Source organism: Bos grunniens, chromosome 18 (genome assembly GCF_055505025.1).
Source record: "Bos grunniens cultivar Pamir isolate PY7600 chromosome 18, Bosgru_T2T1.0, whole genome shotgun sequence".
NCBI classification, from domain to species: Eukaryota; Metazoa; Chordata; class Mammalia; order Artiodactyla; family Bovidae; genus Bos; species Bos grunniens.
Genome location: NC_141182.1, coordinates 58,573,184 through 58,587,222, shown reverse-complemented (window position 1 = coordinate 58,587,222; position 14,039 = coordinate 58,573,184). Strand labels below are relative to the sequence as shown.

General features: G+C 39.3%; 1 protein-coding gene across 1 annotated transcript; it reads right to left on the bottom strand.

Annotated features, from left to right (window-relative positions):
* Positions 1 to 11,851: 11,851 nt before the first annotated feature.
* On the bottom strand, positions 11,852 to 12,850 carry LOC147354411 (vomeronasal type-1 receptor 4-like). The gene has a single exon (XM_086354058.1). The coding sequence runs from the start codon at positions 12,791 to 12,793 to the stop codon at positions 11,852 to 11,854; it is 942 nt and encodes a 313-aa protein (XP_086210184.1). The 5' UTR covers positions 12,794 to 12,850.
* Between the last annotated feature and the right edge of the window lie 1,189 nt (positions 12,851 to 14,039).

Here is a 14,039-nt window from a genome sequence, read left to right as displayed (position 1 = left end):
GCTGTCAATTCTCAGTGACTGATGGTTTTCTTCTGAGCTAGAGGATCCTGAATGGGAACACGAGGCATCGAACACAGGTACAGTGTTAACTAAAACCCAACATTCTCCACTTACCAATAGTTCCTACTTTGAAAGGATGGCTTACTTCAAGTATTCCTGTCAGGTAAGTGCTTCCAAGAGTTGAATGTATAACCATTAAAGAACACTTTCAATGTATGAATTATTGCTATGAAAGCCATATTTGCACGAATGTCTTTATTCCTCACAAATTCATGAGGCAGACACTATTATTGTCTATATAAATTTGAGGCAAACATCAGCACAGAGAAATTCAGTGTTTGGTCTAAATTGACTCATTAGAGACAGATGGTTAATGGGATGTGACCCTGGATCGGCTTGTAATAAGAATGGTGCATTTAATTGAGAATACTAGTCACCTAGTCAGCTCTGTTCTTCAAATAAACCAGGTCCAAATTTGGTTTTGCTTTTGTACTTTGTCATTACATTTAGGTTGGTGGTATTACTATTTTATCTTCATATTTAGGTAGTGACAATATTCCATTTAGCCCTGAAGACTCATTTTACAGGCAAATATAAACTTTGAATAAAGCTGTAGAAATTGTAATTAAATGTAGATGCACTGCCTCACAGCATAAAACTGCAGGTACCTTCCCCTGACAAAGCGGATTTAATGAATACAAGAACGGCTCAATGTAAGGATGGAAACTGAAAGACTCATTTACTTTCATTCCTGGACAGAAATTCAATGGAACAAATCATAGGAACCATGGGACAGCAAATACTGATGCCTGATTAATGCTGTATGGTAGATTTTATTACTAATTCCAAATCATATATACGTATATATATTAATACCTGAGTCAAATAAAAGTATTAACAGTAAGGCAAGTTTTGTGAAAGATATGAAAATACAAGATGCGTGCAAAATCAAACGTTAAGGTGAGCAATCTGTGTACTGTATAATGACATACATTTTTTTGCTGGGTGTTATAACATTTAAAAGCAGCGGAAATATAAAAAATACATGTGAGCCAAAAATGGTATCTGAAACATGTAAATTTCTATCTTTCTTACATGCTGCTTCTCTAACTTTAAGTGATAAGAGTTTCTGTACATTCTAAAAAGGTACAGTTATTAAATGTATTAAGCACTTCATACACCCAGAGTTAGAGAAAACACTTCTACTCCAGCAACAGCTGCTAGACACACTGTTTCGGCACAGGATCAGATGATTCCCTGGTTCATCCTACTCCTTCTTACCGTATGGACCACCCTGGGCACACTTATCAACCTAAAAAGTATGTCTATGATTCCTGAAAAGTACTCTGATCATCAAACTGGCTTAGGAACTACAGTCCTTTACCATATGAAAAAACAGATTTCATTATCACTTGCTTTAAACCACAACAATCTCAGTGAGACATACATACATCACACTAGGAGCCATCAGGGATTGGTGAAAGGTCTAGGACCCCATCTCCCTTTTCCACCTCAGTTCACACTCAGGATTTATCCCGCCCTCCTGCAGGGCTTTGGTGCTGACCAGGTTCATACACAGGAGATTCTCTTCGTCCAATATCTTCACTTACCAAATTCCTGACTCAAATCCTTCCTTTATAGATTCTACTTCACAGATGAACGTAGAGAAAACCACTGTTTCTTCCTGCTGCCTGGATGGTGAGCTCAACACTAAGGTCAAAGCAATCAGCCTGTGTGCAAGAGGGGTAGCTCAACCCTGAGATATGAGCTTGTGATCCTGTGACCTCACCTCCCCTCAGAACTGCAATTATCATGTCACCTGTAGCAGCATGGGCAGGAACAGGCTTGGGAGCTGGGATTATTTGTGAAAACAGTCTCCCAGTTGCTAATTACCAGGGACAATTATAAGTTTCAGGTTAATATGTCTAAGAGACTATTGGAGTGCGTTTGTGACAGATGCTTAGTTTTTCTGATCCCTGGAGGCAGGCAGTGCTCACGTGCAGGGAACAGGAAGTACTTAGGTTTGACACGTAAGGGACTGGCTGTAAATGTGTGTCTCAATGGAGGTTCTGCCTCGCTGAGAAATTCTACATAGAACAGTTCTTTCTTCATTTCATATGCTGAGCTGAACCAGCAATTAAGGTAAGGGCAAAGAAATGGAATTGGTCCAAATGTGACTGTTTCAAAAGATACACAGGTAAAAAAAAGGACATGATGCCAAGGATCTGCATTAGATGTCACTTCACTCATTTGCACAACTCAATACCAATGAATATGTAAACTTTAGGAATACAAACTTTACTATTGACCCTCACTAGTGACAGGAAGCAGAACCAACTATTATCTTTAGAAGAAAGAAAGAAGGTTCCTAAAAGTTCTTGAAAATAAAGGAACCAAGATCAGATAGTTTAAGAGGGAGATTCTACTATTCATGTAACTGTCAGATAAGCTAATGCTACTCAATCAACTCAAGACCAACAAATGGGGAATTCCCTGCCGGTCCAGTGCTGAAGACTCAGTGCTTTCACTTGCAGGTCAGGGCTTCAATTAGGAACTACTGTCCTTTACCATATGAAAAAACAGATTTCATTATCACTTGCTTTAAACCACAACAATCTCTGTCAGTGAAACATACATACATCACACTAGGAGCCATCAGGGATTGGTGAAAGGTCTAGGACCCCATCTCCCTTTTCCATCTCAGTTCACACTTAGGATTTATCTTAGTCAGGGAACTAAGATCCCACAAGTCACTGGCTGTGGCCCCCCAAAAGACAGCAACAAATGATCAACAGACTCCTCCACACATATTTTTGTGGAGAATTTTGAGTAAGGAACCATGATTGTTCTTTAAATTAAGAAACATATATATTTATATGAAACTATCCTGTATATATAAAATGTTGAATTCCATTCTTATTGTTTTCCTACACACAAATCAACTCTTTGAACTAGGTTCATGATGGAATGACTGTAATATCAACTCAGTTTCTATAGCAATTAAGATGGCCAACCCAACCTACACAGAAACCCCCCCCCACACACACACACATGCCAACTCACCTACACAAAGATGCAAGTAGGCATGTGTGCACACTCATACATTCAAACATGTATTTATATACATTAACATGTAACACGCGCATACACAATCACTCTTGCTCTAGTAGTTTTCACTGAATCAATACACACTCAAAAGCATCAATACACACACTGAACACATAAAAACTGTCTTATATATTTATAGGGCAGCAGTGGAGAAGTAGACATATAGAATAGACTTACAGACATGGGGAGAAGGGAGGAGAGAGTGAGATGTATGGAAAGAGCAACATGGAAACTTACATTACCATATGTAAAAGAGAGAGCCAACAAGAACTTGCTGTATGGCTAAGGAAACTCAAACAGGGGCTCTGTTTCAACCTAGAGGGTTGGGATGGGGAGGGAGATGGGAGAGAGTTTCAAAACGGAGGGGACATATGTGTACCTATGGCTGATTCATGTTGAAGCTTGACAGAAAACAGCAAAATTCTGTAAAGCAATTATCCTTCAATAAAAAAATTAATTTAAACAATTGTCTTAATGAAATTTATGAAAATTGTCATATCATAAATATACACAGTCATAGGAACTCAGAATTACACTGTTTCATAAAATCACAATCATCATGCAAGTGGGTCTCAGTAACATGATCTTAGGCAGAACAGCTGCATTTATAGACTTCTGACAGTCTGAAAATGGGAGTCTTCCTACACTTTCCAACCCTTCCAACCCTGCGAAAATCACAAGGACATTTACTACAATAGACAGCATCTAAAATGTGCAGTCAACACTGCCACCTGATGTTAACACACGCTCTGGGAAACCTGGCGTATTGGGGGGAAAGACAGGGTGTGGGTGTGTCATAGAGTGGAGCAGGAATAGGCCACAGGGAAAAGGAGCCTTAATAAGGACAGGAGGGTAATGGGGTGAAACTGGGGGCACGGGGTTGTAGAGTGGGCAGGGGAAGAGAAACGGCAGAGAGAGAAAAGGGAGAGGGAGTTTAATGTTGGTCAAGTACTAACACATAATGCCAGAGATCAAAGTGCAAATGGGAAAAGTGGGCAAGGGAGATACTACATAGAGGACTTGGGGATCTGGGTTGGTAAGGAGGATCATGAGAACCAAAGTTCCAATGGGTAGAGAAGCTCATGGGCAAAAGTGAGCAAAGGGCAGTGGTGGGTGGGTTTATAAAACACAGTGTGGGGAGAAGGTGACTGCACATGGAGTAGGCAGGTCCTGGTAGAGTTAATGGTCCTAGTGAGATAGTGTGCAGGGAAGGGGATGGAGCCTGGGGGAGATAATGGGCACAGGACATGAGAGCCCTGGAGAGGACAATGGGCATGAGAGAGCCCAAGAGCCCAGGAAAAAGGATCAGTACTACACGGCTGAAGACCATGGATGGAGTGTGTGTCTGGGTCCATGGGCGCAATGATGAGAGTTGTGCTGTGCTTAGTCGATCAGACATGTCCACTCTTTGAGACACCATAGACTGAAGCCCACCAAGCTCCTCTGTCCATCGGGAGTCTCCAGGCAAGAATACTGGGGTGGGTTGCCATGCCCTCCTCCAGAGCATCTTCCCAACTCAGGGATTGAACACAGGTCTCCCTCATTCCAGGCAGATTCTTTACTGTCTGAGCGATGAGCCAGGGAAAACGAGAGTGCAGGGTCACAGAGAGCACAGGGCATGGGATGAGGTCTCTGAATTGGGGGCAGATGGTCGGCCAGATGAAAGCAGTCATAGATGATGGACTTTGCAGGGGTGAGGAGAGCTGAGGAGGGTTAGACTCAGGTCCCTAGAGTAATGGTCCCAGAGGGGTGGATATCAAAAAAGTCATAGAATAGCAGCAGAGAGTTCAAAACCGAAACCTAAAGGAGGTAGATAGAAGCAGGTGGAGTTTTAGTGGAGGTCTAAACGTCACAGGGTGGAGATGAAGGATGTGGCGGGGGAAGAGATGTAGAATGAGAATGTGGATGAGTCCAGGAGTGATGTCAGTGGCAGAGGGAGACTGGAGGCCTCAGATTCTGCCTTCCATCTATTCCCACATTTGTGTTCCAATCACAACACTCAATATGGTTCCTTTTCCTAGTGAACTGTATTTGACATATAACATTGTGTAAAGTGAAGTCACATAACATGTTTACTTCATGTTTTTATAAATTTTAATATAATCACCCTTGTAGCGACAGTATCTCATCCAGATCACATGATGATCAGTTTCTTGTGGTTAGAATAATTTTGATGATTATTATTCACTATTATTGTCTACATTCACCATATTGCAGGTTATATCTCTAGGATCTAGGAGTCTACTAGTTTCAAATTTATCCCATTAAACAACCTCTGTCCTATCCCACACCTCTAGGCTCACAGTAATCACCAATTCACTCTGTTTTTACCAGCTTGGCCAGTAAGATTATACATATAAACAATATCACACAGTCTTTGCCTTTCTCTGACTCATCTCACTTAGCATGTCCTGAAGATCCATCTATGCTGTCTCGAATAGAAGGATTTCCTTCTTTCTCATGAGTAATATTCCCATGCATGTGTATTCACATATATATATATGCTTTACACAGTCATTCATTGTCAGACACTTAGGTTGTTTCCATGCCTTGGCTGGTGTAAATAATGCCGCAATAAACATGGGACTGCAAACGCCTTTTTGATCATCTGTTTTTATTTCCTATGGTTTCTAATTTCAGCTCAGGAGCAAAAATCGTGCTCAGATAAAAATGCCCCTCAATAGCCTTCAATTGAAATTATCAGCAAAGTAAAATTTTGGATGAATAACACTTAACAATATTTTCTCTCTTCTTACAGGATACTACTGTGTATAGGATCTAACATGGTGGGTCTGACAGGACAGGACAGCCAGGGTGAAGGAGGAAACAGGGCTGTGATAATTCCAGGGAATTAGATTTCTGCTTGAGGTGATAATAACATTTTAGAATGAGACAGTGGTGATGGTTACAAAATACTGTGAATTTACCCAAGGTCACTGCATTGTACCCTTGAACTGCATGTTATATATATTTTTAACTCAATAATTTTGACCAAAAAGCCTGATGGGATATACCCAGGCTGAAGAATTTCCCAGTGGAAAAACTGGGGGAAATTTGAGGACCAAAAAGGAAAATTATACAAATAACATATCACTGCAAATGAAAAGGAATCATGAATCCACTGTCAAAAGATAAGAGGAAAGACTCTTCTTTATGGAGGAATGGCAATTAACACCCTTACAAGATAGGAGAATGTGGATTTCCAACCATCATCTGAGGATTGGTTCATAGGAGATATCTACAGTGGATGCTAGAATAATTTGGTCAAAGTATTTAATTAAGCTCTTCAGGCAACTTCAAGAATTATTTTATCAATTACACTGGAGAAAATTCACCTCAAAAAGGAGTAAATCTACTATGCAATCATAAGCAAATAATGAAACTCCTCACCAATAACAGAAATATCCCTAGTCTGTACCTCTGATGTGATGCAATAAGAAGGTTCCATAGTCATCTGGGTGTAGCAGTTCTGCTGAAATGTTAAACCTGAGTCTCAAGATGAGGCATAGGATCAGAAAAATCTACACTGAAGGATGTTATGCAAAAGAGTGAGCCTGTATTCTTCAAAAAGGTATCACTGAAGGAAAAAAAAAAAAAAGAGCTGCAAGTGTTCTAAATTAAAGAAACTAAGAATCAAGACAATGGAATGCAATTCTTGTATCATGACTAGATCCTAGATTTATGAACGTAGATAGAAAAGACATTATTGTCTTATTGGGAGAAATCTGTATATGGACTAGCTATTCAATCATGGTGTCACATTAGCATTGATTTGTTAGTAAAATGTTAGTTATTGATTGATAATTAAAATGCCTCTATTGTGTTAGATTAGAGAATGCCCTTGAAAGAAAGAAGCAAATATTCAGCTATCAAGGGGCAAATTGTCCAAATGTCTACAATTTATTATTACATGAAACAGCAAACACAAAAACAGATGAAAAATAATTTGTAATAAAACAGTAATGTTTGAAAAAATAGTACTGTTTGGTGAATCTAGATGAAAAGTAAGCTGTAGGTTCAAGTTTTTGCAGGTCTATAATTCCTGCTGTATTTTTGCATTTCATAAGTTTAAATTTTTCAAAATGAAAAGTGACCACTGAATGAGAATATGTGAGTACACTGATGGTGGGATATTATCACATCTTACAGCCAGGTGTAAGAGCAGTTTAGCAACTATGCACCCACAGTGAGACTATACAGTCATGTTGGTGAAGCAGTCCCATCCCTCAGAACCAGTGAGACAGTCCGTGTGTGCACAAGGCAACATGGCCAGCGAGCCACATCCCATGACGCGACAGCTGACATTTGACTCTTCAAATGTATAAACAGGAAGTGTTCTGACGTGGAGGTCTCATTAATCATCTCTACTGAGAAAAGAGAAAGCTCCTACACTATTAGTGGGAATGTAAATTGGTGTAGCCACTGCAAAAAAACAGTATGGATGAGCCTTAAAAACGAAAAAACAGACTTATTATATGATCTAGCAATTCCAGACCTGGGTATATATATTTAAAAACAGGCAACAAACACACTAATTCAAAAAGTAACATGCACCCCAATGTTCACAGCAGCATTTTTCAGAATAACCAAGATAATAACTCAGACTGAGTTACCAACAGATGAACGGAAAAACAAGTGATGGTATATGCACAACGGAATACTGCTCAGCCATTAAAGAGAATGAAATTTTGCCATTATAACCACATGGATGGACTTACAAATTCCATGCTTAGGAATTATTATGCTTATAAATCACAGAAAAGCCAATGCTATATGATATTACTGTTATGTGGAATCTAAAAACTGGAACAAACTAGTGAATATAACAAAAAGAAAGAGATTCATAGATATGGAAAACAAACTAGTTACCAGTGGGTAGAGGCGAGGGGGTAAGGGCAACACAGGAATATGGGGTTAAGACATGCAAACTACTATGCATAAAATAAATTAGATACAAGGATTTATTGTACAGCACAGGAAACTAGCCAGTATATTATATTAACTACAGTGAAGTGAAGTCGCTCAGTTGTGTCTGACTCTTTGCGACCCCATAGACTGTAGCCTACCAGGCTCCTCTGTCCGTGGGATTTTCCAGGCAGTAGTACTGGAGTGGATTGCCATTTCCTTCTCCAGAGGATCTTCCCAACTCAGGGCTCGAACCCAGGTCTTCCTCATTGTAGACAGACGCTTTACCATCTGAGCCACCATGGAAGTCCTTATATTAACTATAAGTGAAATACAAAATTAAAAAATTGTGAATCGCTATATTTTATGCAAGTCTTCCCTGGTGGCTCAGAGGTTAAAGAGTCTGCCTGCAATGCGGGAGACCTGGGTTTGATCCCTGGGTCGGGAAGTTCCCCTGGAGAAGGAAATGGCAACCCACTCTAGTACTCTTGCCTGGAGAATCCCATGGACAGAGGAGCCTGGTGGGCTACAGTCCATGGGGTTGCAAAGAGTCGGGCACGACTGAGCGACCTTACTTACTTACTTATGTTTTATGCAAACATACTGCAAATCAACTATACTTCAATTTTTTAAATTAAACTAAAAATATTAATATTGAAACAAAAATTTAACAAATAAGTGAACAAATAAATTCCTCTCTGGAGCTTTCTGGAAAACATAAAGATGAGATACAATGAATAGACTATTGTCTCAATGTCTTTATAAAGGTGGGGTTAATAGGATTAGATAAAATGACACTGATTCGATTTTAAATGTATCCTAATTTCTAGGTTAATTTCAAGATCAAATTGCCAACATCCACTGGATCATCGAAAAAACAAGACAGTCCCAGAAAAAGATCTATTTCTGCTTTATTGACTATGACAAAGCCTTTGATTGTGTGGATCACAATCAACTGTGGAAAATTCTGAAAGAGATGGGCATACCAACCATTTGACCTGCCTCTTGAGAAACCTGTATGCAGGTCAGGAAGCAACAGTTAGAACTGGACATGGAACAACAGACTGGTTCCAAATAGGAAAAGGAGTATGTCAAGGCTGTTGTATATTGTCACCCTGCTTATTTAACTTATATGCACAGTACATCATGAGAAACGCTGGGCTGGAAGAAGCACAAGCTGGAATCAAGATTGCCGGGAAAAATATCAATAACCTCAGATATGCCAATGACACCACCCTCATGGCAGAAAGTGAGAGGAACTAAAAAGCCTTTTGATGAAAGTGAAAGTGGAGAGTGAAAAAGTTGGCTTAAAGCTCAATATTCAGAAAACGAAGATCATGGCATCTGGTCCCATCACTTCATGGGAAATAGATGGGGAAACAGTGGAAACAGTGTCAGACTTTATTTTTGGGGGCTCCAAAATCACTGCAGATGGTGATTGCAGCCATGAAATTAAAAGACGCTTACTCCTTGGAAGGAAAGTTATGACCAACCTAGATAACATATTCAAAAGCAGAGACATTACTTTGCCAACAAAGTTCCGGCTAGTCAAGGCTATGGTTTTTCCACTGGTCATGTATAAATGTGAGAGTTGGACTGTGAAGAAAGCTGAGCGCTGAAGAATTGATGCTTTTGAACTGTGGTGTTGGAGAAGACTCTTGAGAGTCCCTTGGACTGCAAGGAGATCCAACCAGTCCATCCTAAAGGAGATCAGTCTTGGGTGTTCATTGGAAGGACTGATGCTGAAGCTGAAACTCTAATACTTTGGCCACCTTATGCGAAGAGTTGACTCACTGGAAAAGACCCTGATGCTGGGAGGGATTGGGGGCAGGAGGAGAAGGGGACGACAGAGGATGAGATGGCTGGAGGGCATCACCGACTCGATGGACATGAGTCTGAGTGAACTCCAGGAGCTGGTGACGGACAGGGAGGCCTGGCGTACTGCGATTCATGGGGTCGCAAAGAGTCGGGCGCAACTGAGCAACTGAACTGAACTGAACTGAACTGACTGAATTTCTAGGTTAAAGCTAACACAAAATATGTACACAACTTTCAAAGAAAAAATTATTAGGTAAAATTATATTTAAAAACTAATGGAAAAGAAGTTAATATGGATAAAACAAGAAAATATAATCTGCTGATAGACAAATATATCTATTATATTCAGTGTAAGTAGACTAAGTTCTTCCTCAAACTTTTGCTACTATATTCAATAAATCGTTTTTCAGGAGATATGGTCAAATAATAGGATTAAGGTAGCAAAATTTAAAATACACTGTATGGAATTTTAAAAAAATAGCATGGCAATATATGTTTCAGATAACACATACTTCAAGATTTATCACTATTGTAGTTAGTGCTATTTTAAATTTTTATTAAATACAAATTTCCAATATGTTATTGAGAAATAAAACATGACTGACTTTATACATATATGTGTATATATACTTATACACACAAATATACACAAAGATCACAAGCAGACATATATACACATTCTGTAGATGGGTGTGTCTGTATTTTCTTCTTCTTCCTATGTGATCTACTCTGTGATAAATCATTAAATGTCTCATGAGCTAAAATAGTATTTTTCTGTGGGGTGCAAGGTTCAATCTATATGCATTTATCCATTCATTCAAAACAATTATTTTGTTTTCCAAACTGCTGAATTCTCATTACTTCCATTGGCTTCAGAATGTCAACAGAGAGACAACCACAGACAAATCTCTTCTGTACCTGAGGCAATATTCATTTTGCTCCATGAAAATTGAGGAGCCGCAAACTCAACATACCCAAAATGGAGCCATGTCTTTCCCTTTCAATTGGCTCTTCCCCCGATGCTCTGAATTCAATGGAAGTCTCCACCACAAACTACTTTCATGAGTTCAGAGACATGAGTGTGCACTTGGAAACCTCTTTCTTGCCAATATGTCCAAGTCACCTTCACAAGAGACAAAATTCTGCCTTCTACACATCCCAGTCCCATGCAACTCACACCTTTTTCAACTGTCACAATCACTTGATGTTTAAAAACATGATAAAATGTAGTTTTATGCTCTAATTTGTACCACTTCAGCTCAGTCTGGCCATTTCTACCTAAAATATTCAAACATGCTCACCACCTCACAAAACACCATATTTGAAATAAATGTCGTCTAGGGTTCGCTAAGAGTCGGACACAACTTAGCAACTTCACTTTGACTTTTCACTTTCATGCACTGGAGAAGGAAATGGCAACCCACTCCATGTTCTCGCCTGGAGAATCCCAGGGACGGTGGAGCCTGATGGGCTGCTGTCTATGGGGTCGCACAGAGTCGGACATGACTGAAGCGTCTTAGCAGCAGCAGCAGCAGCAGCAAGGGTCAAAAAGGGACAAAACTCAACAGCGGCTGCCAAAAGATTTATTTAAGGACTGAAAATCCCCTTCAGCACTATTGTCATCGGTATCAGTAATCACCTTTCTTTCACACAGTATTCAATTCTCCACACCTTTTCTTAATATTCCATGCTTACTTCATTTCTCGGAAATTTATAGTGATATATTTAAGTAACACAGTTGTTCACTTCTTCATAACATCCAGATTGTTTGAGGACCTGGTGTTTATTAATGCATAAATTCTAAACTCCTCTACTGTAAGCATTAGTAGAACATCCATTAAATAAATATTTGCATGATAATTACATATTACTTCACTACAACTGTTACCATAACATTGCTTAATCTGAAACAGATCCTCATTGTATTTTGTTTACAATCCTCTGGTAAGCAACTCATAATTTTACCTAGGACTCAGATGGAAGTAAGTGAATAAGGAAACAAAGTCCAAATACATACCATTTACATCTTTTTCCTAGGGGTAGGGGAGTTTGTATTTCTTTTCTCAGCAAAACAAAGCCTGGATATTCTGGAGTCACGACTCATGAGCAGAAAGGGGCTGATAGTTGGGAAGCATGCAGTGACTATGGCAGAGCTGTTCACAAAGAACAAACTAGGATTATTCAAAAGACTCAAAACAATGTTACAGATGGTGGAAAGAGTGTTAAAATTAACAAAGGTGCTCACCACAAGAAGGATGGTTTTGGTGGCTCTGGACTCAGGGGAGGATATGGAGGAGACCTTGATGCTGTGAATGTTTTGGACCCTCTGCTTGTGCCTGTACAGGATGAGAACTGTGGAACCACTGGCCCAGATCATGACCACAAAACATAACACATCAGGGAAGGACATCAACACCGCATATAATGAGTCTCTGGTTTGGTCATGACGAACAGCAGAACAGTGTCCAAAACGCTTTCTGTTTGTGATGCTTTTGTTGCTCAAATCTCCACTCAGATACATAAGATAAATGACATTTACCACCATGTTCACAATCCAGCACAGGATAACTGAAGGAACAACACACTTGAGAACTTTCACTTTAAGCCCTCCCCATCTGGAGTTCCTGGGACTGATTGTGATGACCTGGAAGACACTCAAGAGGCAGGTGGTGCCAATGGACACTCCCCTGCCCACTACACGGACATAAGGGAAAAATCTGCAAGCAAAATCTCTGTTGAGATTATGCCACTGAAAATTGGCCATTACATTGTGGAATCCACAAGACAAAAGAACTAAAATGTTGGCTACAATCAGGTTCTTGACAATGAAATCTATGGTCTTCAGCCTAATCCCAGTGCAATAAAGAAAGAGATAATGGTAAAGAAGAAAGAAATTTCCCAGCATTCCAAATACAGTCTGTAACAATAAGATGAAACCTGCTGTCAAATCACCAGCAGCCATCCTCTCAGGTCTCAAGAACTGATGGTTGTCTTCTGAGCTAGAGAATCCTGAATGGGAACATGTGTATCACAGGGACAATGTTAACTGAAATCTGGCATTCTCCACTTACCATTTCCTACTTTGAAATAATTAAAGTTTTCCTCTCAAGTCGGGTTTCCAAATGTTGAATGTAAAACAATTAAAGAACATTTGCAATGTATGAGTCATTGTGATGAAAGACACACATGTGGCAATATCTTTATTGCTCACAAATTCATGAGGCAGATAGTATTACCTTCCTTATAAAGATGAGGGAAACATCAATCAGAGAAATTAAGTGTTTGGTCTAAATTCACTCACTGGTTGGGGGCAGATGACTAGTGGAGATTTCACCCTGGAACAACAATGGTGCATTGAACTTAGAATGTACTCATATACTAGTTACCTGTATCCTTCAAATAAGCCACATCTAAATGGAGTTTTGCTTTTGTATCTTGTCAGTTCAGTTCAGATTAGTGGTATTTTACTTTAAAATTTAGGAAGGGACAAATTTCCACTTATTTTTGATGAGTTACTCTATACACAATTGCAAATTTCAACAAAAGCTTTTGAAATCTTAATTAAATGTAAATGCACTGACTACTGTATAAAACTGCAGGTATCTGCCTCATGACAGGTGGATTTAACGAATACAAGAATTCCTTATTTTAAGGATGCCAACAGAAAGGCTCATTTACTTTCATCTAGGAAAAAAGCCAATACCAAGATCCATGGGAATTATGCAACAGGAAACAATGAAGCCTATAATAGCAAAGAGTAGAAACCAAATTTTAACCTGTTCCAAATGGTGTGCATATCAATTTTTAATACCTGAGATTTAAAAAGTATTAGCAATAAGCAAAGCTTTTTGAAAGATATTAAAACATGACAATACAAAATGAAATCTTAAGGCAAGCAACTTGTGTACTGTATAAATGCCATATATTTTCTAGATTGGTTTTATAATATTTAAAGGTGTCAGCAATATACATTTGAGCCTACAAATGGTATCTGAAATGTATAAAGTTCTGTGTTTATTAATGCTACTTCCCTAACTTTAAAGTGCTAAGAGTCTCTCCAAAATCAATTGAGACACAACTATTAAAAGTACTAGCACTTCACCCTCCCCACCAGGCTCCTCTGTCCACGGGATTCTCTAGGCAAGAATACTGGAGTGGGTTGCCATTCCCTTCTCTGAAAGATCTTCTAGACTCAGGGATCAAACCCC

Bases quoted from the DNA above. Each gene is read 5' to 3' on its own strand.
- LOC147354411 (XM_086354058.1), bottom strand. From the start codon at position 12,793: ATGGCTGCTGGTGATTTGACAGCAGGTTTCATCTTATTGTTACAGACT.